The sequence below is a fragment of the Nansenia antarctica genome (assembly GCF_963989245.1).
Source record: "Nansenia antarctica genome assembly, chromosome: 11".
In the NCBI taxonomy this organism is placed as follows: Eukaryota; Metazoa; Chordata; class Actinopteri; order Argentiniformes; family Microstomatidae; genus Nansenia; species Nansenia antarctica.
Genome location: NC_137681.1, coordinates 13,604,916 through 13,632,088, shown reverse-complemented (window position 1 = coordinate 13,632,088; position 27,173 = coordinate 13,604,916). Strand labels below are relative to the sequence as shown.

Genomic DNA, 27,173 nt, shown 5'->3' with positions numbered 1-27,173 from the left:
ATGTTTTATTACAAACTGCAAGCTTGTGTGTTCAATAATAAATAAATCAGTATTTTAATTAAATTCACATGTGAAATTGATAAGAAATAGTCATGTGAACAGTACAAAAGAAAGCATCAGAATATCTTCAAATGAACAAACAGCAAGCAAAGATAATACATTCTAAACAATATTTAATGAGAATTATAACAACACAAAAAAAAGGTTAGATGCAGATGGTTCGTCTGGTGGAAAAGAGATGTGATATCACTATGATAACAACATGAGCCAGATACTTGATAACAAGGACATTGTCTTTCATTTAGCAGCTACCAACTTACAGTATAGAAACGGGGTAGGGTAGAAACACTAAAACACACACTGGAAAGTGCAATATCATTTTTGTTTTCCCTGCCAACAGCAACTCAAACACACAAAGTTGCATTTATATTAGAATGATTGAATTGGCACCAGAAAGCTGCAAAATGCTTTAATCTTTAATACTCAAAACACATTTGTCATGCCAATGTGATGATTCTTCGGTAAGCTATAATACCTACAATACCTATTCAACTAATAATCTAACCAATGAGGCAGTGAGTATGTGAATCTACAGTGTGTTCTGTTGCATTCAACCAAGGTCTAGTCCACCTGTAAAAATATGTTTCACTTCTAGATACATTTGTGTACTCATCTCATTTTCAGCCCACCAAAATTATATGGCCATTTACATTTAGCCTGCATTTATGCTTCAACTTTAATAATTTCAAATATAATCTTCAAATATCAAATATATAGTTACATCATAAGCATCTCATGATTCATTCTGTATTTCTCTTTTTCTTTTCCTGGATCATCCAGTCCTATCATCTCGTACAGTAGCTGTGAGTGTGAGTGTGAGTGTGAGTGTGAGTCCTGTCATCTCGTCCCAGTACAGTAGCTGTGAGTGTGTTTGTGTGTGATCATGGCACTTTGGTTGAGGAGAGCAGAGAAGAGGGGCTAGTCTCTTTCTACCAAGCCAGGGGAGAGGCCATTCTGGGGCTCCTGGGGTTCTCTGTGGCCTGGGTCTCATGGAGGGCTCTCTGTAAAACAGTGACAGTCAATCACCGAGGATGACTCACACCTGCAACACTGTATTATTATTATTTTATTCATTGTACTTTTCATTGTTAGTGGACAGAGTTGAATTCTGTCTGAGCTGACAGCTCACCTCAAACTTGGATGTGAACTCGGCGAAGATTGCGAAGAAGGCCTCAGTGGAGGTGACCTTGCTGTCCTCTCCGAAGTAGGAGGCAACCTTGGTGAACTCGTCCATGGCTCTCACCTGGAGAGAATCCAGAGATTGCACCGCAGGATGGCTGTTCTCAAGGAAGCCCTTTAGCAACAAGGTCAAGGGTCAAACTAAATTCAAATTGGTCATTTAAGCTTTATGTGTTGCAGGCTATTCTGTTTGAATGAGGAATTCTGCCAGCCTCCACTGGTATATGTGTGTCCAGTAACTGCTGCACTAAGGGCTATGTTGATGAAAGGATACACTCATGACGGCAGCGAAGTGGTCCTCGGCCGTGGCTGGGATCTTCAGACAGGCAGTCCTAATGTCCTGGATGGTGGAGTGGAGGTCACTGAGTTCAGCTGTGATGGCTCTCTGGTTCACTGCAGAGATAAACACAATGCAATATGAGTCCCTTCAAATGCCCTTGTCCAATGTGAAATAAAGAAAGCCATGAAATGTATTAGAAAAGACAGGGTTCAATTGGTCTGTTATCCCAAAAGTTCAGAAACTTTAAATGTCCCGTTTTCAAATTAAAAGGTAAAAGCACACGCACATCCAATTGATCAGGTGCAAGACAAAAGAACGTTTCAAAGAAAAGAGGAATGTCTGCAACTCTGATATGCTCCCATGGTGATTTAATTCTTAATGTACCTTTGGCTGCCAGGCGCACTGCTGTCAGGTCCCTGGCAAAGTTCAGCAGCTCTGGGAAGTGTTGGCATAGCGACTTGGCAAGGATGTGCAGGAAGGTGGATTTTCCATCCACTGTTTTTGTCGTGCTGAGCTTTAGGTGTGAAGGTAATATGACACTTGACATAAGACAGAGGTCAACTCTTATATCTCAATCAACAATTCAATTGTGCACACAGGGGACAGACTAATGAAAGGTAAGAGTAACATAGAAAGGGAACACAGGAATCGGAGGACGGGCTTATCGCAATGGAATGAGGAATGGCACGTGTTTGATACCATTCCTTATTCCATTCCATGTATTACACTACTCCGGTCCCCTACCTCCACCAGCCTCCCCTGACCTGTACTGGTAGTTCAAGTAGAAGAGTCCATACCTCAGTGAGAAAGTTGATCTTGAACCCAGTGGTTTTGTTTGTCTTGGGTTGACCATTGTTCAGGTAGTTCCCCATTGCCAGCACAAACTGTGGGCAGAAGCAAAGAGGTTCAGACAGGCCAGAGAACCACCACCACCTTTACTTACATATTTGTACTACCGTATATCATTTTCACTATAACCATGTGTCTTGTTCAATATGAGACCATTTGCTATTTCTCAGCTATCTAAACAACTGAATTCCATTCTGTATTACCTCCAGGATCTTTGCCAGTTTCTTGCTGCTCCTGAGCTCCACAGAGGCCTTGTAGATGCACTCGTAGCCAGCCTTCATTTCCTCTGTCTTCTCCTGTAGGGTGGTCTTAAAATGGAGGCTCCTCAGACGAGTCTTATACTCTGGCACCATCAGCATCTGGTAAACACACAGATATACATGAGAAATCTGTCTGGAAGAAGCAGTTTGTGCTAGAGGTAGTGGTGGTCTAGTGGATAGTGAGTTGGACTTGTGATCGGAAGGTTGTGAGTTCAAATCCCGCCTGAAACCACACCACTACTAGTGTGCCCTTGAGTAAGGCACTTAGCCCTCAGTTACTCCAGGGGGAATGTCCCTGTAATTCGTAATTGTAAGTCGCTTTGGATTAAAAGCGTCTGCTAAATGGCAAAATTAAATTAATTAAATTAGAAGCAGAACACACTCTTTCCCACTGCCTTTGTTTCACTGTAGCCTGTTAAACATGTGTCTCAGTACCTGGAGGACAAACTGGTCCAGCTCGCTGAGTTTGGTGGGGTCCTGGTCGAACCGCTGGTACTGTTTGACCTCCTCCTCATCAGGTGCATACAGCAGCAGCTGCTTGAGGTGAGCGGGCTCCAACCTCTCTGTGGTCATGGTCATCAGAACCTGACACAGCTCACCCGGGGACAACTTCAGGTGGGCGATCAAGATGGCTGGAGAGAAGGAGTGTGGGATGGAGGTTGGAAGGTGGATGGACATGTGTGTGTGTGTGTGTGTGTGTGAGTGTGTGTTAATTACATATACAGGATGAGTTTATATTCATACCCCATACTGGTAGGTGTGCAAACGGTGCACGCACACATTATAGTATGCATATTTTAGCATAAAAACCCCCAAAACATATTTCTTCCTCCAATATCTGCATCTACAGTCCTTCAGGGTGAGCTGAGTTCCTCTCTGGCCTGGCCACAGTCATACTCACAGGCGTTGTAAGCCTTCTTATGAGACAGAATCTCCACCACGTCTTTCTTTTTAAAGCTCTCGGGCAGGAAGGCTGGCTCTGGAAGAGAGACTGACACATTTAATCACAGTGTAAGGATGTGCTCTCCAGGCACCGGGGGTTGGTAACACTTAGAACACAAACAAGGTTAATGACAGAGAGGGAGGGGAGGTGGTGCCTTAATGGAGGACGGATTTGATGAGGAGGTGAATGGAGGAGCTCCATAGAAGGTAATGGTGAACATGATGGTGAACAAGGTGAGCTGTGAAAGCACAAACACAACATCAGCAGAGCAGTTTCACCATGATACATTATTACAAGCCATGCTGAGTGAGCTAGAAGAGAGTGAATGTCAGACAATTTTAGGTGTGATTTTGCTGGTACTGAAGCAGTGGTATAACTGGACAAATACAGAGTACAACACAATGAATATGTGATGTTATATGAGATGTTATGTGTGAAAAAATAAATTACTCACTGGAACTCCGTTGAGTACCAAAGTGCAACTCTAGATCGAGGTACTTCACCATGTCACTCAGTTTGTCATAATCAGGGTCCTCTCCAAGCTATGATAGAGTAGAGGAAGCATCATTTATTACCGGCTATCATTTGAATTGTATCATTACACGCTACAGTACACATTCACAACATTCAATCAACAACCAGACAAGGCAATGAATGTGTTTCTGCTGAGACTGCAGGGGTGGGAGTGAGGGGTTTATTAATTCAACAGAAATATTTGAAATATGGCAATTCAACCATGGTCGAAAATAAAATACAGAATTGTGTGTGTCAACATCTGAATATCAGTTGAAGAAAAGGTACTGTTCACATCCCTGTTCTGCTTCCACCTGCCACCAGGTGGTCTTGTTGCTATATATACTTTGGAAGGAAATGTCAAAGTAAAGTAAAGTAAAATGTGTGTCGTATCTGTCGCTGCACTGCTGGGTTGATTTTTTTTTCTTCTTAAGACACCAAACTGACCTGTCCCCAGATGGTGCCCTCGGAGTTCTCCACCTGCTCCCAGCGTAGCCTCTTCACACTCATGTGGGTCGTGTCTGATGCCTGAGAGTTGGACCTGGGCAGCGGGGGTGGGCCGCAGGGGGGAGGCAGCGGTGGAGGGGGTGGCGGGGGCACCTTGTGTGACTGGAGGTCCGAGAGGGGGGTCTCATAGACCGGTGTGTGAGCGGGGTGCGGGGGGTGACTCTGGGTCTGGGACAGGTGAGGGGGCTGGGGGACTTGGCTCTGGCTCTGGCTTGGCAGGGTCTGGGTCTGGGTCTGGTAGGTCGGGTGGTGGAGCTGGCGGTGCCTCTGGAGGGCCTGCTGGCTCTGGGTCTGGTGCCTCGGGGGCTGAGGGGAGGGTTGGGGGGAGATCTTGGTCAGAGGCTGGGGCTGGCTGATCTGGCGTATCAGGTGGCTGGGGCGAGAGGGCTGCGGAGAGAGCCGAGGGGCCAGGGTATGGGACAGTTGTGATATCTGGTGGCGGGCCTGTATCTCCTCTCTGGTGGGAAGCACCTTGTGTACAGCAGGCCTCTGGAACATGAAGGCCCGTGGAGGGGGAGGTGGAGGAGGGATGATAGGGTGCTGGGGCTGGAAAGACATCCGTGGCCTAGGGATGTGTTCTGGGGAGAAGTGGACCGGGGGGAGGGGGTCAGTGAACTGGAAGGGTGAGGGTGATAGTAGGGTCTGGTAGGGCGGGGGTGGCGGAGCAGTCTGAGGGGGAGGGGGGATGGGTTCGGAGCCCGAGGAGTAGGAGGTGGCATCCTCATTGCTGCTGTGGTCCTCACTGCTGGCACTGCTCAGCTGGCCCGGGAGGTAGCTCACCTCCTGCTCATCCTGGAAACTCATCTGGACACACACACACACACACACACACACACACACACACACACACACACCCTCTAATCAGTCCACCTGTTCAACGATAATATAAGTAACAATTGACAAATAATAGCTTGTGGAAACATATTCTATGGCAACCAAACCAATACAGTACATCTGTCTGTGGAAGACCTAAGCACTGTACCCAGTGTACCACAGGTAAACAATTCCATTGATCCTACACAAAAAAAAGAGTGTCATAAAAAACAAACACTGAACAAATACTATTATTATTACTACTATATTTAGATAAACATCCTTAACAACAACCTCAGTGAGACAGCCTTTCACCTCTTCATAGTCGTTCTCTCCGGGCAGGAAGTCATCGACCAGGGTGACGCGGTGCCCCAGCTGTTCACTCAGAGCGTCCAGGAACTTGTCGGTGTCTCGGCTGCGGGGCGGCCGGGAGAAGGTGAAGAGTTTTTTCCGCCGTGACAGGGGGCTGGGGGACTCGTCGGAGTGCAGCGGGGAGGAAGGGGGGCTCTCCAGACTCACGTAGGGGTTGGAGTCTACGCTGCCCGGAGACGGGACGGCGTGGTGGTAGAACTCATACAGAGGACTGGGGAGAGGCTCCTTCCATGACAAACTCAAGCCTGACTTACGGTTCCCTGCGGGAGAAAGAAACACACCATTATTTCTCTTTACAAAGATGTCTACCGGAGACTTTGTGGGGCCTGATGTATTCTCTGGTGAAAAATAACACTTCTTGTGGCAGCTGTTCCATTACTCTGAATAACTCTATTAACCATATGGGCTGTGTCATAAATCATGTTCTTTTTGTCGTCCTTAGGAGCAATTATGGATGAGTGTTCATGGCGATGTTAACGTTATTGTACCTTTGAGACACACTGACCGGTTGGCTTCAAGTGGTTGTCTTGGCAACATGGTCAATGAAAACATCGTCAACCACTTAAAAAGGTATACTGAAAGTGTGTGCATGCGTGTGTGTGCGTGTGTGTGTGTGTGTGTGTGTGTGCGTGTGTGTGTGTGTGTGTGTGTGTGTGTGTTAGGAAGCTCTAGAGTACCTGTGTTACTTTGTGTGAGCGGGGAGCGAGACTGGCCATAGGCCGCTGTCTGGCCCTCCCCCTCAGATTCGAGTGAGGCGTGACTCTGCATGGCCTTGACACTCTTCCCTGCATACACATTCTCCAGCTCCGTGTACACGCCTGACATCTAAAGGGTTGGGGTGTGATCAGGCGGTTAGCAGAAAGCTTGGTAACACTTCATTTGAACGTCTGCTTGATCCCTCCTTGTAAACCATTATTCAATAATTTGTTAACCATGAGTACACTAATAAATACATATAAATAAAATACCTATAATGAGTAAATCAGTACCATTATATATTTTGTTAATTTACCTCTAAACATTAAGTCTTATACTGTACATGTATATTAATTCACCTTTTAACACAGCCATACTGTGCATGAATCCAGTATCTATTTCACTCAAAGGTTAACAAACTTTTTTTTTTTTTATGTTTACAAGCAGTTTACATGCAGACCCTCAGATGAAGCACAGGAAAAAGCATCAGCACAGAGCATCAGCACAGAGCATCAGCACAGAGCATCAGCACAGAGCATCAGCACAGAGCATCCATCAGCACAGAGCATCAGCACAGAGCATCAGACAGAGCATCAGCACAGAGCATCAGCACAGAGCATCAACGGTGCTTGCTGTTGCTCTGCATGAGTTAGTGCTGTGTCGTACTTATACCCACGTTTTTTAGGTCGGGGGACTCTGGGAAGGAGGTCCCGTCTCCACACTGTCTCTCTTCAGGGGTCCCAGAGGAGTCGACATGAATCCCTGAGGCACAGAGAGGCACGGACAAGGACAGAAAGCCATGAGCCTCCCGCCCCTCTCCAGCTCCATAGAGGAGTGTGGGGGGGGGGGGGGGGGGAGGGGGTGAAGCAGGAAGCATCAGACCCAGAGGAGGCCGGTGGAGATAGACATCGCAGGATGGGCTCATTGGAATGCATGGAAGGATACAGTATCAAACAGATACCATTCATTATTGCATTCCATGTATTACAATGAGCCTGACCTCCGATGTCTACTTCCACTAGCCTCAGCTGATCAGAACAAACTAAATGGCATGGAGGAGCTACAGAAACCTGGGGCAGGCTGCTGGTTGGCTAGTTATGGGGTAAATCCTGATTTGAGATATATGCACATGTAACTCAATACTTTCACTCAAACCTATTATAATGCATCGATCCATTGCTGTGGACGTTTGAGTAACATGCATGATTCTGTTAGGAATCAACCCTATGAGGATAGAGGGCATACAATGCAATAGCACACTCGCCTTTTTATCATAGACTTTCTCTTTTATAAAGTAGCAAGTGAACGTTCAGCCCTGCACGTTCAACCCTTCAAGCATGAATGAGGATGAATAGTGATTTGCTATGGTGTTTGTATGACAATAATCCACGTAAACAACCTATTGTTTGCTCAAGAGACACAAAAAAAGTCTCAATAAATCACTTTCTATATTTATCTATGATTTTGAGCTTTTGAGCCAGTGGATGGAATATTGGTGCTCATGTTTGTGAATAGCAGTACTGTGGGTTGATTCTTTTTGTTCTCATGCCTTTTGGTTCTTAGAAGTACACATTTTGAAGATGCATTATGCCTTTTTAAGTATTGGACATGCAGAGAGAGAAAGAAAGAGAGAGGGAGGGAGGGAGGGGGGGGGGAGAGAGAGAGAGAGAGAGAGACTGGGGGAGAGAGAGAGAGAGGGGGGGGGGGAGAGAGAGGGAGAGAGAGAGAGGGAGAGAGAGAGCGATAGAGAGAAAGACAGACTGACAGACAGACAGACAGACAGATAGATAAACAGACAGACAGTTAGCCCTGGAGAGTGACAGTAAAGTACCCATTCCCAGATGTGTTCCAATGATGCAGTCATCAAAGCTCCTATCCCGGACGGTGCTTCTGAAGGACGTTCCAGCCACCCTCACTGAGCTGCTCCTCCGGTGGTGCTCCGGGGGCGGCTCTAGTTCTGCTGCTGTAGACACACACACACACACACACACACACACACACACACAAACCGTGGGAGGACAGACAACAGACAGCCATGGTAAACATTGTAATCAAGTCATTACTCTTTTGTCACTTTGAGGGTTCATTAACAGAGCGAGGCTAACTTACCTGCAGCTTTGAAGCCGAGGAAGCGAGAGATCTTGCTCTGGCAGTGTTCCTGCTCATCGTAGGTCAGGAGCTGGTAGATGAACTGCCAGATCACCTGCTTGGCTGGCGTGTCCAACACAGGGAACACGTCAACGATCAGCGTGTCCACGTTTCTGAAAACGCACACCCACTCACACACACACACACACACACATACACATACACATACACATACACATACACACACACAGACACACACACACACACAGACACACACACGGACACAGACACGGACACAGACACAGACACAGACACAGACACAGACACAGACACACACACACACACAGACACAGACACAGACACAGACACAGACACGAAATGTTGAACAACCTACAAAGAGTATAAATGTAATGCATGTAATGAGATGCTGAAGACAATTTAGGATGAATACTAATTATTAAATGGGCAATCTGGGATTGGTACATACTTTTGGGGACTTTTAAATGAATGATATATAGCCATTGATATTTGAAGAATAGAACTTACAAATGCATCAGGAGCTCAGATCAACTGTCTTACACCATCAGAACCCAATATAAATATAATTCCGATAGACTGGCTGACACGTGGGAGTGCGCCTTTAGGTAAACATTCATTTCATTTGATTTAACCTAACGTTTAACGTTTTTTAATCTTTGTTTTTGGATAGGGATGAAAGAGTCAAAAGCCCTTGCTCTCTCTTTTTCCTTTTACTTTATTTCTCTCACCATCTTCCTATCGCTCCCTCCACCCCCTCTCACCCTCCCTCTCTCACCACCTCCCTCCCCCTCCCCCTTGCCCTCTCCCCACCTCCCTTCCCTCCTCTCTCCCTCCTCCTCACCCCTCCCGTCCCTCACCGGTGTTGGAAGAAGGTTTCCAGGGCCTTGCAGATGGTGTATCTCTCCAGGACGGTAAGCAGGTGGTCCAGTTGCTGGCTGAAGGTCCGTCCATGGACCCTGATACTGGGGGGCAGGATCTCAGCCACCCACTGGAGGGAGCTGAGGGCCGGGGAGCGCGAGCGGGGAGGCACGGACGGGACCGGAGTGAGGGAGTCCTCCTGATGCCCCTCATCGGATGGACAATAGCCAGGCGGCCCGTCCTCGACCACCAGGGTCGGCATGGCCCCACTGCCCTGCAGCATGGACACCACCTTCTCATGGGTGCAGTTCCTGGGATCATAAGACACAGAGAATCACTACACTATACCACACACTGCTACCAGGGGAGGCTGGTGGAGGTAGAAATCAGAGGACGGGGATCATTGTAGCCCATATGTTTGATACCAGTCCTCATTCCGTTCCATGCATTACAATGAGCCCGTTCTCCAATTTCGACTTCCACCACCCTCCTCAGGCTGCTCCTCTCCCCTGCCACTGATCCACCACCACTGCCATGCACTGCTATAGATATGATTACTACGGTACAGGGGGGGAGGGGGGGGGCACTACTCACCCCTAATTTACCCCTAATCTAATTCACGTGGTTGCTAGGGCGGTATAGTGGGTGATAATCTGTGCTCTGGGCGGTGAGATATCGACTGAGCTTCCCTCAAACATGTAACACGTACGATGTGATTTCACCCAGGCTGAAGGCTTATCTGCACTCCTACACTATGTTCGGAATATGTTGAATTTTAAGTAAGGTTAAAGGGCATGGAAAAACACCAACACGTTTCACTAGAACTTTTTGAAACCACGCACGCATGGACGCACGCACACACGGACGCATGCATGCACGCACGCACGTATGCACGCACGCACGCATGCCTAAACCTACACAAAGTACAAAGTGCACAGTAACAAACAACCATAACAGGTGCAAACCTCATGTCCAGTCCATTGAGGAAAAGGATGCGATCGCCTGGTTTAAGACCACAGTGCTCAGCAGGGCTATCTGAGGAAGGAGAGAGGGATGAGAAAAGAGTCTTTAGATTATCTTTTTTTTTTTTTTTATCGACAAAGAGTATGAAGTATGATGTACTGTATAAGATCAACCTTCATGATAATAAGTATCAATATAATAAGTGTTGTATTATATAACCAGGGGTGCACATAACTTTTTGGGGCCAGTGCTCAGAGGAGCACCTAGGGATGCTGCTTGGTGCTCCCCGAGCTCGCGAGTCACGACCCGTCCCACAGGATGGATAAAAAAGGAATACCTGGATAACTTATATTAGCAAAACGACATTTATTCATAAATAAAGATGAACGAACAAATGATTGTGTGCAAAACAAAAGAAACAAATGCAAAATCAAATGACTGCTCTTTAAGCATGAAAGTCTGTCAGACTCCTTTAAACACAATGAAATCAACTGACATCTCTTTAAGCACTGCTCTGTTCTGTAAACACTGAAATCAACTTTTCAACAAAAAGTTACAGCCTAAGCATTTACTTATGCTACAAGCTTAATCATCATCATCACTGCTCTCTTGACTGCTGTAAGTTATCACTGTCCTCAATTTCAACCATGGTAGAGGATGTTGTAGTAGGCTATCACTTTAAATAGCTCATTATTTTGATTGTGCAACAAAGTCTTTTTTTTTTTCTTCTAATAGAATTCCCAACCATATTCCCTGGGTCAGGGGTCTAGGTGCGATAATGAAGCTGTAAAACAAACGTCTGAACGTTTGAAAGCTTCAGAGAAAAGAAACGTGAAGTCCCTTGGTGTTGTTTTTCCTTTTAGCGACGAGTCGTTCGGGACTGAATTTTCACGTGTCGGCGTGATAACCGTGATAACCGTGCGATACGCGATACGCAGAATGAAAGTACGAGTTACGATACTTTCCGAATGTTTTCGTGAGGGGAGTCGCCGTGGTCATCGTCGGTCGCCTTCGGCTGAGGGGACGGCAAATAGTTACTTAGTGGGGCTTGCAGTGATGCAGCAGTCAGCAGTTGGATTTTGAGGAAGTAAATTCCTCTCCCAGCGCTTCCAGCTGTTGGTGCGCAAGAGCGCGTTCATGCCGCTGATCTCCCGCGCAGCATGCATTTTGGCGACGCATGCGCACTGGCGCACCAGTTATGTGCACCCCTGTATATAACGTATAAAAAATATTTTTAACATAGATGTCAAGACAAATCATATATATCAACAACATGTTGTGACAGGAAGCTGACTGCTGTCAGTTGTTTTCATGTGCTTTATAGTGTTTGTCTGAAATGCTGCCCTCAATAAAGGGAATCAATAAAGAAATGCTTTGTACCACATGGCTACGCACATTCCTGTGACACGTGTCATATTGATGCCTGCGTATCACGATCTCATACACCCACAGCACTTCCATATTGGTCTCCATAAGGCCCACTGACTCAGTGAGTACTGGCCTCTGCACAGCACTGAAGTGGGCGAACAGAACACCGTCATCACCACACACACACACACACACACACACACACACACACACACACACACACACACACACACACACACACACACACACATACATACATACATACACATGCACCCCCCCCCTCCTCAGCTCTTACATACCTAGAATGCTCCATGATAACTATACAGTCTCTCATATCACCCTTGCTGCATTCAACACCATTCACTGAGCCTGTCAAGCTTTCCAAAACCTGAGTTGGAACATGGCTGCTGAAGAGTGAAGAGTCCCAAGTATCCATATCCCTTCTGCCCCTGTTTGCTCCTCATGTCCAAGCTTGGCTTCCTCCACTGACTTCAGCCCAGAAGAACAGAATAGAATCACTGAACATTCCCCATATCACTTAAAATACCCCCATAACCTCTGCCATAATCAACTTCCATTATTACTGTATATCAGGGGAGGCTGGCTCATTGAAATGAACGGAATGAAATAAGGAATGGTATCACAACACATGTGATCGACACTTCTATTCGGATATGATTTTTGCCTCCACCAGCCTCCCCTGCTGTATATCTGATGCAGACCAGTAAACCGCCCCTGTGTGACTCAGAAACGCCTCCACTTCCTTATACAGAGACTGAACCACACAATAGGCCAACAGTTCATCTCCTAATCATTCAACGACAACACCCTACACCCACCACAACAGCACCAAGATACCCAATTAACACCAGCCAAGACAACAAAGAGAAACGCTCCTCACCCACCCCACACACACACTGCATTGAAAAGTAGCTCACAACTCGCTATGTTTTATCTAGTTGAAATTGGCAATAGCCTCTCCATTGCCATGATTGCTTTGTTTGTATATGACATGAGTGCCACAGAAACTAATGCAACGGCAAACTGTAAACATGTACTCATGTGCAGATGCAATATTTGTCCAAAGTTGTGTAGGTGGGGGTATTTGAACTTGAGCAGTGAGTTTACTCAACTAGGTTACATGTACACAGATATATTTTCTTACTTCTGTGTGATTTAAAATGCTCTCAAATTCATTACCATAGCAACATCCATTTGCGTACCTATTCCAATCACATATGACTAACCTATATTTAGCAGTTGTCCTCAACAGAGCATTATGTAAGTCATGTCATTGATGCAATCAGATTAAAATATCTTTGTTGTAGGAGAACATTCAAAAACACACTCAAACAAAGTGATCTTTGCAAAGAACATCTGAATCATTAAACTCGTTATAAAAGTCTCCAATGCCACAGGATTGGAAGAACACACGACTGAGTGACATGTTTGTAAGTTCAGGGACAGTTGATAACATGATTTGAGAGATGTAAGATAAATACACTATATAATGTATACTATACAGACTAGATACTACTGTATATGGTGTTTTGGGGTCAAATGAACAGAGATAGATAGGCATGTCTATAGGCTTAACAAATAATGTTAATGATGAAACGAGCTTCCCACTGCTGTCAGGACAGCAGAGTCACTACCTATCTTCCACCGTAGACTGAAGACCCATCTCTTCAGGCTACGTCTTGACCGACCCTCCTAAAGAAGATTTGATCCCCACTACCCCCCTGTACAGTCTCTCTACTGTAAAAAAAAAAAAAAAGGAAAAAAAAGGACGTAATTCTTCCTCCTTCTAGCAGTGTGACTGCCAATGGCCCCTGGTCCTAGCATAGATGTGTTTTTCTTATGATGTTGCTTTGGATAAAGGCATCTGCTAAATGTCTAAAATGTCAAATGTAAATTCACAACAATTACATGCAGTATGGATGGTTGTTGTGTGTTGTCAGTAGTGCAGCACTCACCTGAGATAACAGAGTCGATGCAGACAGGAGCATGGCCTCGCAGGGTGAACCCAAAACTCTTCTTCCCTCTATAGACTCGCACAGTCCTGGGAGACACAGGGAGACGGTGAGGTGATGTTTGCACAGCGCATACTGGAGCTAGCACCTTTGAGCAATCTCAACTTTCCTGACAGATGATGTGGAAAAATATGTGTTTATCTTGAATTCAGTGCTGGTGATGTAATGCCCAGACTACTGTACTGTCTATAAGAAAGTCGTATCAATCATGTAATATTAATAAAGTGTGTGTGTGTGTGTGTGTGTGTGTGTGTGTGTGTGTATGTGTGTAGTAGGGAATAGCACCTATAACATCCACAGGCAGGAAGTGATGCTTCAATTCCCTGCCTATAAAAGAGAATACAGTGACAAAAAAAAAAAAAATCGTTGCCATGGAAACTATTCAAGGCAACATCGAAAGTAAACAATGGTCCAAAAAAGAAGAAGAGACGGGAACCGATAAATCCATTCTGAAATTGTCTTTACGCTTATTACATAACAGGAGCAAAATGCAAATGGGAGTTTCAGGCACTATGTGTACAGCAGAGCTCATATAAAGCCAGAGGGACAATATAATGCAGTCTCAGCATTCCAGTGTAAGAAAAAACATCAGATTATCGACTGACAGGTTGGCAAGGTGACGCACAGACCTCTCAGCTCGCTCGTTATGTTCTGAGAGATCTAATCTAAATATTCATATCAGGATCATTATATTCCAGAACCCTGGTGCTGGAGAAGTGCTGAATATTACAGAGTATATACAGAATGTAAATAAAGTTATGTCTAATAAAGTGGAATGAAACATTTGTATATACTGTGCATAATTATTATATATTTTTTAAATCAACAGTATTATCTGTTGTTAATAAGTGAAAAAGATGTATCAAATAAATATATAAATATATATATACATTTATAAAAATCTAAATACAAATAAATGAGAACTGCGTAAACAAGTTCTATGACAAGTCGAGACATGTCTAAACAAATCTCTCTCTACTCAACACTTTCACTATCTGTTTCAAATTAAAAGCTGTATAGGTACTATTATTATACTACAGTAGGTGTTGCTGAGGTCATTAAATACTCTTGCTCTGAAAGAGGGTAAACATGCTTTCTGCTTATAACCATTTTACTTTTCAAACCGCTCATTAAGGATGGATGACAGCAGAGACTGAACCTAGAACAATTTATAATGAACATTAAAAATGAAATGAAACATTAGATTATTGATGGCCATTATCAAAGGCAAACTCAATGTACAAAGATGGCTGTCAGAAGTAGCTCCGCATTTAGAGCCGCAGTAGAAATGCTGTCAGTATGGAAGCCGCGAGCGTGAGAGCCGCAGCAGTTCCGCCACGCACACGCGCTGCTGAGGTAGACCTTGGCGGTGTATTTGTAGCATTACAGGGAAGGCTGGTGGAGGTAGAAATCGCTGGATGGGCTCATTGGCATGCACACGTGTTTGATACCATTCCTGATTCTGTTCCATGCATTACAATGTCCAATGTGCCTGTCCTCCGATTTCTGCCTCCACCTGCCTCCCCTGGTGGGCTGTCTGTTGCTGTTATATGATCTGCCACGGTGATTATACATGACAGATTCTAACAGGAGGGTAACTGAGCATGCCTGGGCTCCATGGAAACCATGAACTGGATTACTGTGACAACGTCGACCCAGTGTAGAACATACTGTAGGTATGGTTTAGAGCTGAGCTTGTAGTGGGAGTGTTTATCAACCCTATCTTAATCCTAATTCAATTGTGCTGTTAACAGTTGGACCAGCATGTAATCTCCGTGTAGCATTAATGGATGAGGAATAGATAATCTCATCCAATGGAACACTGATATTCAGTCCTTATCAACAGTTTTCAATGCTTTCAAATGTATTGAAGAACGGTCTAGTTTCCCAGACACATATTAAGCCTACCCTGAGACTAGAAAGCACTTTCAATGGATGTTTCCTTTCAAATAACATGCTCTTATTATCCCAGGACTATACTTAATCTGGGTTTGTAAAACGACCCTGAATGTCTCATTTGTTGATATATTAAACCATCTGGGAGGATATGGATGATGCTACCCAATGTTTCCCTTCGTTACACAGAGAGAAAGCTTTTTTTCCTGAAAAGAGAAAATGAGTCAGGTGAGGTGGTACAGTCGTTGTGTCATGTAGGTGTACTGACCTATGATTGGCTCCTGTGGCGGGATGACTGGACGTTGACTTCCTGCAGCCCTTCTCTCTCTCACCCCCGCTGCCCTCCCCGCCATCGCGCGGTACGGAGCTGGCCCGCTTGGAGCCGTGGTGGCGCCCGGGGTGGTCCTCGCTGCGGCTGCGTCTGAGCCTACCCTGGTTCTGGGGCTCACTGATGCTCTTACTGCGGCAGATCCGGTTGATCAGGCTCTGGGACACAGCCTCGTCAAAGCGCTGCCGGTGCTTCTTGGGAATGAAGATCCTGGTGAACATGACGAGAGGGGAACCGGCATGTGAGGAGGACAGGAAGATACAGTAGTCTCTGGGGGTCTTTCCCACGGAACAAGTGGTTTACCAGATACGTCAGTAGTCTAGTCTCCCTCAGCGGTACGTGTCTACTCAAATGCCCAAAAGCATGTTATTTATATAACTTGGGTTTGAAAGCTGGTGGAGAAAATTCAAGAAGCCAGGTTGAAGAAGACAATCCATTGAACTGGGTACAAATCACATTTGACTTGATGATGAGGATTCATCATGAAATATATATAATACTTCCAGAGAGAGAGAGAGAAATCCAGAGAATTACAAAAACAAAACCAACACAGTTCATCCGTGAGAGATGCCAAAGGAAATTGGTTGAACAGGTTAAATCCTCCCCCTTTGGGACTGTTATCCTTAGAGAAAGAAGAAGGGAAGGAGAGGTGAGATAGATAGAACGAAAGAGAAATCTCAGTAGAGATGGCAGGGTGCTCCTATTCGTAGTGGAGTAAGTTGCTACAGTGTGAATTCTCACGGTTCAGTCGTCAGATACAGCAATAGCAGAGGTGTGGGAGTGAGCTCAGAATTACACTACCACCTCTCTCTCTCTCTCTCTCTCTCTCTCTCTCTCTGTGTCATCCCTCTCCCTCCCTCTATCTGTCTATGTGTGGGGTGGTACAATAGAACTCCTCTCAGCATCTTGCTGAACAAGATGATTCTCGTCGGAGCAGAGACATTCTCAGCACTGGAAACAGCAGGAGGTGAGGAATCATCTTTTCATCATTCCTACAGCCAAACGTATTCAAATCTCCTAGGCTGATTGACATTAGATCACAATACACCAGAGAATATCACTGTATTGTATAGCATCATCTGCTCAAGACAAACCTGTTTGCTAACTGAAGGAATAAAAACGTGTTTCCTCTCTGAAATAAAGATCTTAATGCAACAGATGATGAGAAAAACAACTAGTTCAGTGATCAGGACCGCAGCCAAGAGTGCAGTAAACCTCTCTCTCTCTCACACACGCACGCACGCGCACACGCGCACACACACACGCACACACGCGCACACACACACACACACACACACACACACACACACACACACACACACACACACACACACACACAGTGCACCCACACACACCAAACGTGTTTTAACACACTCTGTCAAATTAGAACTAATGTACATTGCGTAAACAAACACAGATGGGAATGTTCATGATAATCAAAATAAATCCTTTGATATTAACATATTGGTTGACAATTAGTGTAGTAATTAGTTATTATTAATATTAAGTGGCTGAATACACTCACATAATGAATACAGTACAATAATGGCTTTGTCATCAAAGGGAGAGACAGTGCTGCTGATTATGTCCACTTACGACACCCACCTCAGCTAGCCATCTCTGCATAGAGCTGTTGACCTTTAATGCGTGCCTCGTTAGGTTCTGTCCCCTTGATTAGATGAATTAAACAATTGCTGAGATGAATGTGCAATGTGGTGGATTCTGAGAAACAAACTGGCACTTAACAATTATGACAACAGAGAAGAGTGCACAGCTACAGTACTTTACATAGCCGCCCAGAAAGATAATTATGCAGATGAAAACAACTTGGACAGCTAAATCAAGCAAATAGGACACACAGAGAACCTCGGAGCAAATAGGAATTCTTCCCACCATAAGGGAATGTTCGTCTAATTAGCCATCAATATTCCACAGTGTCGAGGTAACCAGTCACTGGAGGTAAATATAGAACTCTCTAGAAGCTGGTGTTCTGGTGTTCTGCATGTCTGATGTGATTTCTGGACATCAACCCAACCCAAGGCTTCCTCTGCTGTACAGTACAGGAGATCCATCTCACCAACACACAGTTGCTCTCCATATTCATTCTACATTCATCTATAATATCCATGAAGTATTCACAGTGCTGTGATACAATCTGCCTGAATGTCACCACTATGATTGTCATCACCACAACTGTGCCTCCGTTATGTAAAAATCAGAGGAATCTCTCTAAAAAGCCCCCTCATCACGTAAAGTTAGCAACCGTCTTATCTTTCAAACTAATTGAGTTCCTGATGTGACCTAATTTACCAAGACTGTGAGTGGTGCTCTATAATTATCCCGGGAGGGGGACGGAGTGGGGGAGGGTTGGGGGGCATGGTGCATCTCTCAAAAGGGAGGAATGACACGCAGGAAACTATCTAGACCTCATTTAAATTCAAATCATTGTCCAGATGTGTGAGACTGTTGGTATTTATTGCGTTGACCAAATGTAGCATAGAGTAGCTGTGAGCATGGCACATTAAAGGATGAGGGAGGATTTAAAAGATAATTATATGATTTACACAAGTGATTAAGGTCACTAATGTATGTCATTGGTCAGGCCCTGATGACATAATATCAATAAACAATAGAATATCAATAAACAAAGTAATGGAATTTGACCAGATCTCTGATATCTATGTCACAATAAATAATAGGCAGAGAAAGGATTATGATTATGTGTCTATAGCCATCCAGTTACCAATACTGTTGTAAATCAGACATCAAAGACGACCACACCTCCAAGAACCACAGTCTCCACAGCAGTGGAGCATCCACAGCATAGAAAGGAGAGAGAGAGAGAGCAACATCACACAGACTGCGTCTCCTTGATCAATGACGACGACTGCCATTCAAAGAAAATGAGCACAGCATTTGTCCACACATACAGTATGGACTATTTCTAGGAGCGAATGTTCAGTGGGTCCTGCAGCATTAGGATGCTTTCTAGGGTGGGGAAAGTACTATAACGGAGGTGATTATGCTGTTGAAACATCGAACTTTACTTACTGTGTGTGGCTGTACATCTGAGAATGTAACCTGATGATGACCCTCGATGGGCGATTAATGTGCTAAAGCCAGTGGGAAGTGATTTACTATTACGGTTATTACTATTACTGAAGCTATCATTTACTGTTAATGTCAATGGAAGGCTGTTGTCATGGGTTTGATACCTGTGGTTAGAGACTACACTCTACTACAGTAAAACAGCTGGTGTGTTATCATCATTATCATGTCCCTTTCTCTGGCTGCTTTAAGCAGAATTGCTATGGAAAGAAATCGCTTACAGTACTGAGGCCAACAACCAAGTCACATCGGCAGTAGATTAGATTAGATTGGATTAGATTAGATTGGATTAGATTAGATTCAACCTTTTTGTCATTGCACAGAGTACAACGAAATTGTTTTTTTGGTTTAGGCACAGGCTCAGAGCAATTAGGGGGTAAGTGCCTTGACACAACGGCAGTGGTAGGCACCTTAGATATGATGCCAGCAACCCTCCAGTCACCAGCTCACATGCATAATAATGGCGCATCCAGAATGAGAAGGTGTGTCCAAACTTTTGACTGGTACTGTATGATAATGATAATAGCGTGATATCTTACTGATATTGAATGAAGAAATATTTCAAAGCAGAGAGATCTTGGATTATGTTATAACAGTATGTTATATCATAGTATATTATAACCTGCTGAATGAAGCATAGCTGGAGACACAGGTACATTTTGGAGACAGGACGGACTTAATTAGGACTCAGTTAGTAATTGGACTGTTTTGCCCACCAAGTTAAAGGCCCCGAGGTATACCAAAGCAGACATGGTTATAACAAACTTTGAATTTTGGCACTATCATTAACAGTAACTTAATAGTGTGAAATAGTGTGAAGCTGATGCTTGCATAGACTATAATATAACACACAGAAGTTGTTAGGTGGAATGCTTCCGTAATCCAGAGACATAATTTGCAGGGGAAACAACAGTCAAGAGATTACAGACTAAAAGAGGTCTGTCACTTATCATGATGAGTTCAGGAAGAGTCGCTGACAAAAGTCATTCATATAATCCGATGCAAAATTCTAAAATACAACAATGCTTTGAGTTTCATCATGGACAATTCACGTGAGAGGAGGCAAGAAACTGCAGAATAGTCAAAACAAATAAGTCAACAATTCAGTTGCACCTGTGCCTTATATCATTGTACATCATTGTCTCTGGAAGACACAGATAACCACCTACCATGGACTGATATCCAACTCATACAAATAATTGTGTATTACTGTATGCCAAGTGCAAAGGTAATTGGCAATGTTAATTATCTGGTACACCGCTGTGTCCTATCTATACTGTGTAGAAGAACATCTGTTTACACTCTGCAGTAGCATCAGTGTTAAACACAACTAACGATAACAACATAAACACATAAACAGTACTCACCCCAAACAGCTCATTATTTTAGTGGTCTATCATAATTCAGAATTAGAAGTAAAATTGGGAAGACAGTTAAATGTGTCTGGATGCATAGGTGCACAGATTGTTTACTCTATCTAATGCAGTAGGTGCAGTAGGTATAGTGGGTATAGAATCGCCATGGTGCATCCAGGAACCATCGGCAGCAAATTGTCTGGGGAAAACGGCCACCACACAGGAGCTAGAGCTTAGAGCAGAATAATGAGAAAATCCATCAGAGGACACAGGAACCCAGAGAGAGAGAGAGAGAGAGAGAGAGAGAGAGAGAGAGAGAGAGAGAGAGAGAGAGAGAGAGGGAAAGAGAGAGAGAGAGAGAGAGAGAGAGAGGGAGAGAGAGAGAGGACACAGGAACCCAGAGAGAGAGAGAGAGAGAGAGAGAGAGAGAGAGAGAGGGAGAGAGGGAGAGAGAGAGAGAGAGAGAGAGGGAGAGAGAGAGAGTGAGAGAGAGAGAGAGAGAGAGGGAGAGAGAGAGAGAGGGAGAGAGAGAGAGAGAAAAAGAGAGAGAATGGTATTTGAAATGCTATCATTGGACATGCACAAATGAGACCATATTCCATAAGGCCCATGCTTTGAGAACAGAAAATCTAAACCATTTAAATATTACATTATTAATGGAAACAGTACAATGCTGTATACAAGTATTTAAGCCTACTATCTGCCTCTAAAATGATCACTTTGTACCGCATAATCGATGTACATGGTTTACCCCTCTGTTGTTTCCTCTGGTAAAGAGGGTTTAAACCATTATTTGAGTTAGATAATCAAAGCTCTGGTTGGGATAGCTCATTAGCATTGTTTCCTACTGGGTAACGACCACATTGGGATGAGCACCACTCTTTAGATGGGGGGATCCACTCTTTAGATGGATCCCTCTACCAATCACATTAAAGACTTAGAAACAGGAGGTGTCATCTCACAGATGCTCATCTCTTTAAGTCACTAACAAAAGTGTCTAGAGGAAGTGACAGTGCTTACAACATTTGCAGGATCATTAGTGCTGCTTTACCAAAGACCACTGCCAGTGATCACAGCCAGCTCTTATCTGCCTTTACAACCATTACAATTCTTCCACTAACCCACTTGGCTCAAGACTAGGAGCCATTTTGGATCTACAATTTCAATCACACCAATACCAGTTTGACCCAACAGGTCATGGTGGGTTTACTCTGAGCCCTCTGCAGCAGATGGGACATATCTAGGGTACTGCCACATCCCTTAATCCCTCCCCCTGCGAAATGAGCAAAAGGAAAACCCTGTTTACGTGTCATCTCAAATGAATCCCAGCAGATTACTATTACTTTTCATTGGGGTATGTCGCCAATCTTGTCGAGATTGAAGAGTCTGCATCCCACCTAGGCTGTGCTCTGACGAGAGAGCACTACAAGTACACTAGTACAAGACAACACCAAAGTTTTTGTTACTTGATACAGCAATGTTGTTGAGACATTTAATTAGTCTTGGGACTCCGGAAACGATTGAATGAATATAGGCACAACCTGGGTCATGTTCAGTAGGCAAGACTCACGTAGAGAGACACCGCTTTTAACGCAAAATCCAACTTTAAACCGTTAACAGGAGGCTCATTTTTACCTGATGCTACCGATGAGCTGCTGTTGCTCCTCAGTGGTCAGGATGTCGGGGAGTATGGAGGCCAGCCAATCAACCTTCTTCTCAGCAGCGTATAGCTTCAGCACGGCAAACAGCCTCTCTTTCACATCAGGTTCGTCCCCCAAGATCTGATCAATCTGAAAATCATCAAATAACAACTCTTAAATTACATGAGAAGATCTACCTACTAAAAAGATAGCAGATAGATATTGAGTGAGGATTATCAAATTATCTAAAATATGCCAGTGAAAATCATACACAGTCATATTAGTTAATATTAACTAATATTTCTCAAATCAGTTACCAATTATTTTCCAGTGAGCCAAATGTACATTACTCCCTCTCTCCCGGGCACACCCCACAGCTCACCTTCTTGTTAAACTCCAGTGCTTTATGTTTGCGGTCCATCCTCATCCCGTCTCCGCCCAGCTGGCTGTCCTCTATACTCCCACAGCTGCGTTTCTGCCTGGGGCCCAGACAAAGCACACCCAGACGCAGTGTACGGCCCTGTGACGCCTTGATCAGCGCTGCTGCCATCTCGTGCTGCCTTACGGGGATCCCGTTCACCTCCATGACGTAGTCCCCGGCCCTCAGGCCCCCCCTGCCTGCTGGAGAGCAGGGAGAACAATCCTCCACCAGCAGGGGGCAATCTCCCACAATGGTGAAGCCGAAGCGACCGTCAGGACCAGGCGTGATGTCCATCTGGGAAAGAGATCAAATCAATCAACCAAGCAATCATATTTTATTCATATCACACTTCATTATATTTTGTATTTATATTTTTAAAAATATATATATTTGTGTCTCAAAGAAACCTGTGTGCAAATGATATTATTAAAAAGACGTGTATGAGAAATGGCTTTTTGTCATACTGTGAATCAAAAGGAGCATTGGGTTACACGGGATTGGGTTAACATGAGTTTTTAAAGACAGAAAGAAGAACTTCAGTAGGCCCAATTAAACAGAGGTGAAGAATAACATAAATTACCACAAAATAATAATTCTCAGGTGTCAAACATAGTTTCTGTGTGCTGGTCACAGAAAGAGAGTCAGAGAGATGGTGATGGTACAGACCTGTTGGATGCGTGAGACCACTCCAATACTAGGGGGGATGTTCCTCTGGGTGATTGCGATGGCAATGACAGCCTGTGTGCCCAGCGTCGACACATTCTGACCCTCGATCTCCAGTACCTGGTCACCAGGCTGTAACCCCGCCAACTGGGCGCTGCTTCCTTCTTCCACAGACAGGATGTAGCTGGGACCACTTCCTCCCAACTGGAACCCAAACTCCTCCGGCCATCCCTGATTAGACGTTGGCATCGCGATGACTTCACAGGGAGCAAGAGAGGGGGAGAGAGAAAATAGACTAGACTGTGTCAGACGTGAGTCAAGCAAAAGGTGTCCCGTGGTCCGTTGGGAACATCTCAGATATGCAGGGAAATCTGCGACTGCAATCTCATCTGTGTAAATAGCCTCATCGAAGAATACAACAACATTGCACTCTTTCTTCTGCACTCTTCTTCTGCACTCTTTATTGTACAGTATGTCTTCCTGCATGGCTTGCTGTGTGTGTCGTGTCTCTAGTCTCCTCTACACTGCTGATTTAGTCAGGGCAATGTGACTTTTCTCCTCTCTCCTCTGCGCCCCTGCTGAACTGTGGAACCCCTTGGGGTCATTGACCTCATTCAGAATTAAACAATTACTCAGCGGCAACACAGAACATTTGACCTTGGAGGCACTCTCCTCCAAATTTACAGCATGTCATCATAGTATAACACCATACAAGGCTGTTGCATGCATGGAAGTGATTACTGCAGATAAGGGGTAACTTTTTCCTAATACAATTATCTTTCGTTTTTGCATAACATAGAACAATTTAAATCTAAGAATCCAGGATGTCATGAATTTGTGGTAATGCACCAAATCCCTAACGCTTCGTTTTAAAGAAAATCAGAGGTAGTGATGGATGATGGACATGTTTTAACCTACATGCAAGCGCATTCCAAAATCGTCCCTCAAATAACAGATCATACCACGCCAAACATAGAACGACAAAAATATCTGTTGTATCTACTAAGATTACCACACATATTAAACCTACAACAGAGGCAGACACTGCTTTATAATCTCCAAAGCCCTGAAATTGTAATGGGTTTTGACAAGTGGACTTACAGAAATCTTTAGGTGGATTGCGAGGACGAGGCTTGTTGTTCTGGCGGAACGAGTATCTGCCTTTCTTGTTTTGTAGAAATTTCTTCATCTTGTACAGTATCAAACCTTATCATACGGCAGGTGCCCTGCTTGTGTGCTAATATCCAGTCTGGCTTATTTTCTGTGTCATTACAGTACACAAGCCCTTCTGACCACCTTTACAGCCCCCCCATTCAAACAAGAGGGGCTGATTCAAATGTTTAAAAAAGTCCCATGTTCAGAGTCTTCTACAGAGAGCATTGTCACCTCCACCACATGAAAACAGAATGACTGTGCATGAAAAGCCAGTGAAATCTGGTCAAGGAGTTGCTCCTGCATCTCTCCCAAAGTCATCTCAGTTCAGCCCGTTTGCAGAGTGTTAATCAGAAAACTGGGACGCACTTGCTCCGTTCTGCTCCTTAATAATTCTCTCTCCAAAAAGGGTATTGTGAGGCCCCATTTTTCTATAAATAGTCTTCTGTCTCTTTTCCTGCTCTCTCTCACGGCTAGGTGGCTCTCCAAGGGATGGGTCCTGGCCCAGAATCAGTGAGTGTCGATTCTGGAGAGGTTGACACTAATTGGAGCATCTGCTTGCATGAGGATGGGTGTGTGTATGTGTGTCACAAGGCTCTGCCCATTGAGAAGGAGGGGTAAATGTACGACTTTGCTCTGGATTAGGGGGATTATGGTCTGAATCTTAAGATCCCCCCCTCCACCCGTAGCTGGACAGGGACACATGCCCGACTCAACCAGGTAGGGTTGAGCAGAGTAGGTCAATAATGACTCGCTGTGATGTGAATGGTAGTCGAATGATTGGGTTACTGTAACAATGTGTACCCTGAGGCAATTTGCAGTATGATTGAGAAACATGACAGACAGTGTTCTGTCACAGATACAAAGTCAGGGAGTAGAATTAAATGTGTGTGTGTGTGTGTGTGTGTGTGTGTGTGTGTGTGTGTCTGTGTGTGTGTAGCATATCCAGAATTAACTTAATTTAAGAAGATTGCACATAATGCATAGTTAACCTAATGTGCAGTAATACTCTGACAACATCGCCTCACATAAGCCCAAAACATACAAAGAGAGCCTAGTGTTTATTGTCATGAAAGAATGTTATGTGGGGGTTGAGGACAAGTGCGACCTTTTGTAGGATGGCTCCGGAATCTGACAACATTGTCCTTATAAACCACAATTTACAGCCGGCCTACATTGCATCGGTTTTAGGCCAGTACCGACCTAGTGTGGTAACCTTTGTAATAACCCAGTTTCAGACCAGTAGGTATGCTGCCAGTAAAATAGGTCTGCATGCTTTGTAGGAAATGTGTCAGCAATGAAAATCTATGTGATATTCAAAGAGAAAACAGACACATCCATGGTACATTGGGACATGGTACATGGTATGTTGGGATTAAACTGGTGTCAAAGTGGCCATATGACTCTGATGTACAAAACGTCCAGACCTAAGCCTAATTCAGGGCCAACTGAATAATTCAGCACAAAATGCTTGAATCGTCAAACAGGCACTGTTCCCCTCAATCAAATTCTCATCTTACACCTCACCCAAGATGTCCATTTGTGTGGGTGAGTAAGGGTGCATTATATAGGCCATTGAGTCTGTGGTAAAAGAACCAGTACATTTTACAGTAGGAATTTACCTTGAGCATCTCACGTCAACCACAGTACAGTAGAAGGTCACCAAGAATTAATTGATGTGACTAACTGAAGGCTATCAATCCATGATTCAATCCATGATTCAATCAAGCTTGTGGTGCGTGTGAAAGTGAAGGCCAAAGACATAAGTAATGAATGCCTATCTATCGCTATGGTAACATGGGACCAAAACACAGTACTGTGATGTTTACAGCCAGCAAATGCATCAATATCCAGTCAGCTGTAAAAGCTTTAGTTCTTCTCCTTTCGAATACACTGACACACAGGCTTCTGTAATGGCCAATAGTTGCACATGTTTCCCTCTTAGTTTAAACCCTTAACAATTAGGCTTTTGTGAAAGAGTAGAATAATATCCAGTCTTACCTTTTTACGGTCAGATGAGAAGGAATAATAACCTACATTTCAGAACCAAGTCTTACAGTGCAAGTGTCTCCAATTCTGAGTGACACTCCTCTCACTAACTCCACTGTGTAACATGAGAGTTGAGGTTGATTGAAAATGCAGCAGGCAAAGCCCAGCAACCAGATCCAATAGCCTGGTCTCATAATGCTGCATTGTGTGTAACACTAAGAGCACAGAGTGTGCACACCACAGTCCTCATTGAGACTTCCGGACTATTTCATAAGATCTCATTTGAAATATTTAAAATGTTCTCCCATTGAGGTATCTCCCAATGTGTAATAACCAAATTAGCTTCTGAATTGCATGTTTAAAGGATGAAAATGAATGTGCAATAAGACTATGTGCAATATGACAACCCTTGTGTACATAAGGTTCAGAGATAGGAAATGTTAGGATATTTATAGCATAGCATAGAGTACAGCACAGTGTTTTATTTGTATAGTATAGTAGTATAGTATAGTGGATAGTGTATATAGCCTTTATTTATACAAACCAGCTCTTTTCCCTCCTTGTTTTTAGTATTATTATTATTAAATTTTTTCCAAGCACCAGGGGAGCCCCCCCTCCTAAATTTCGTTGTATGGTACCTGTACTGTATTAATGACAATACAGACCATTCATTCATTCATTCATACATTCATTCATTCATTCATTCATTCATTCAAAGGGTCCTTTCATTTCTTGATCTTGATTATTTCCACTTAAATATATTAAACAGCAGTTTAGCAATTAGCAGTACTACTTCAGCT

General features: G+C 44.1%; 1 protein-coding gene across 1 annotated transcript; it reads right to left on the bottom strand.

Moving 5' to 3' along the window:
* Positions 1-989: 989 nt before the first annotated feature.
* grid2ipb (glutamate receptor, ionotropic, delta 2 (Grid2) interacting protein, b) lies at positions 990-24,421 on the bottom strand (the record flags this gene model as incomplete). The annotated part of the gene is made up of 23 exons (XM_080542015.1): positions 990-1,061; positions 1,190-1,354; positions 1,514-1,632; positions 1,904-2,033; positions 2,317-2,403; positions 2,572-2,727; positions 3,064-3,260; positions 3,530-3,607; positions 4,026-4,113; positions 4,532-5,395; positions 5,693-6,036; positions 6,454-6,601; positions 7,149-7,234; positions 8,304-8,432; positions 8,582-8,733; positions 9,457-9,768; positions 10,423-10,492; positions 13,765-13,850; positions 15,986-16,255; positions 22,144-22,298; positions 22,531-22,863; positions 23,236-23,489; positions 24,334-24,421. The coding sequence occupies 23 exons, from the start codon at positions 24,419-24,421 to the stop codon at positions 990-992; spliced, it is 4,383 nt and encodes a 1,460-aa protein (XP_080398141.1).
* Between the last annotated feature and the right edge of the window lie 2,752 nt (positions 24,422-27,173).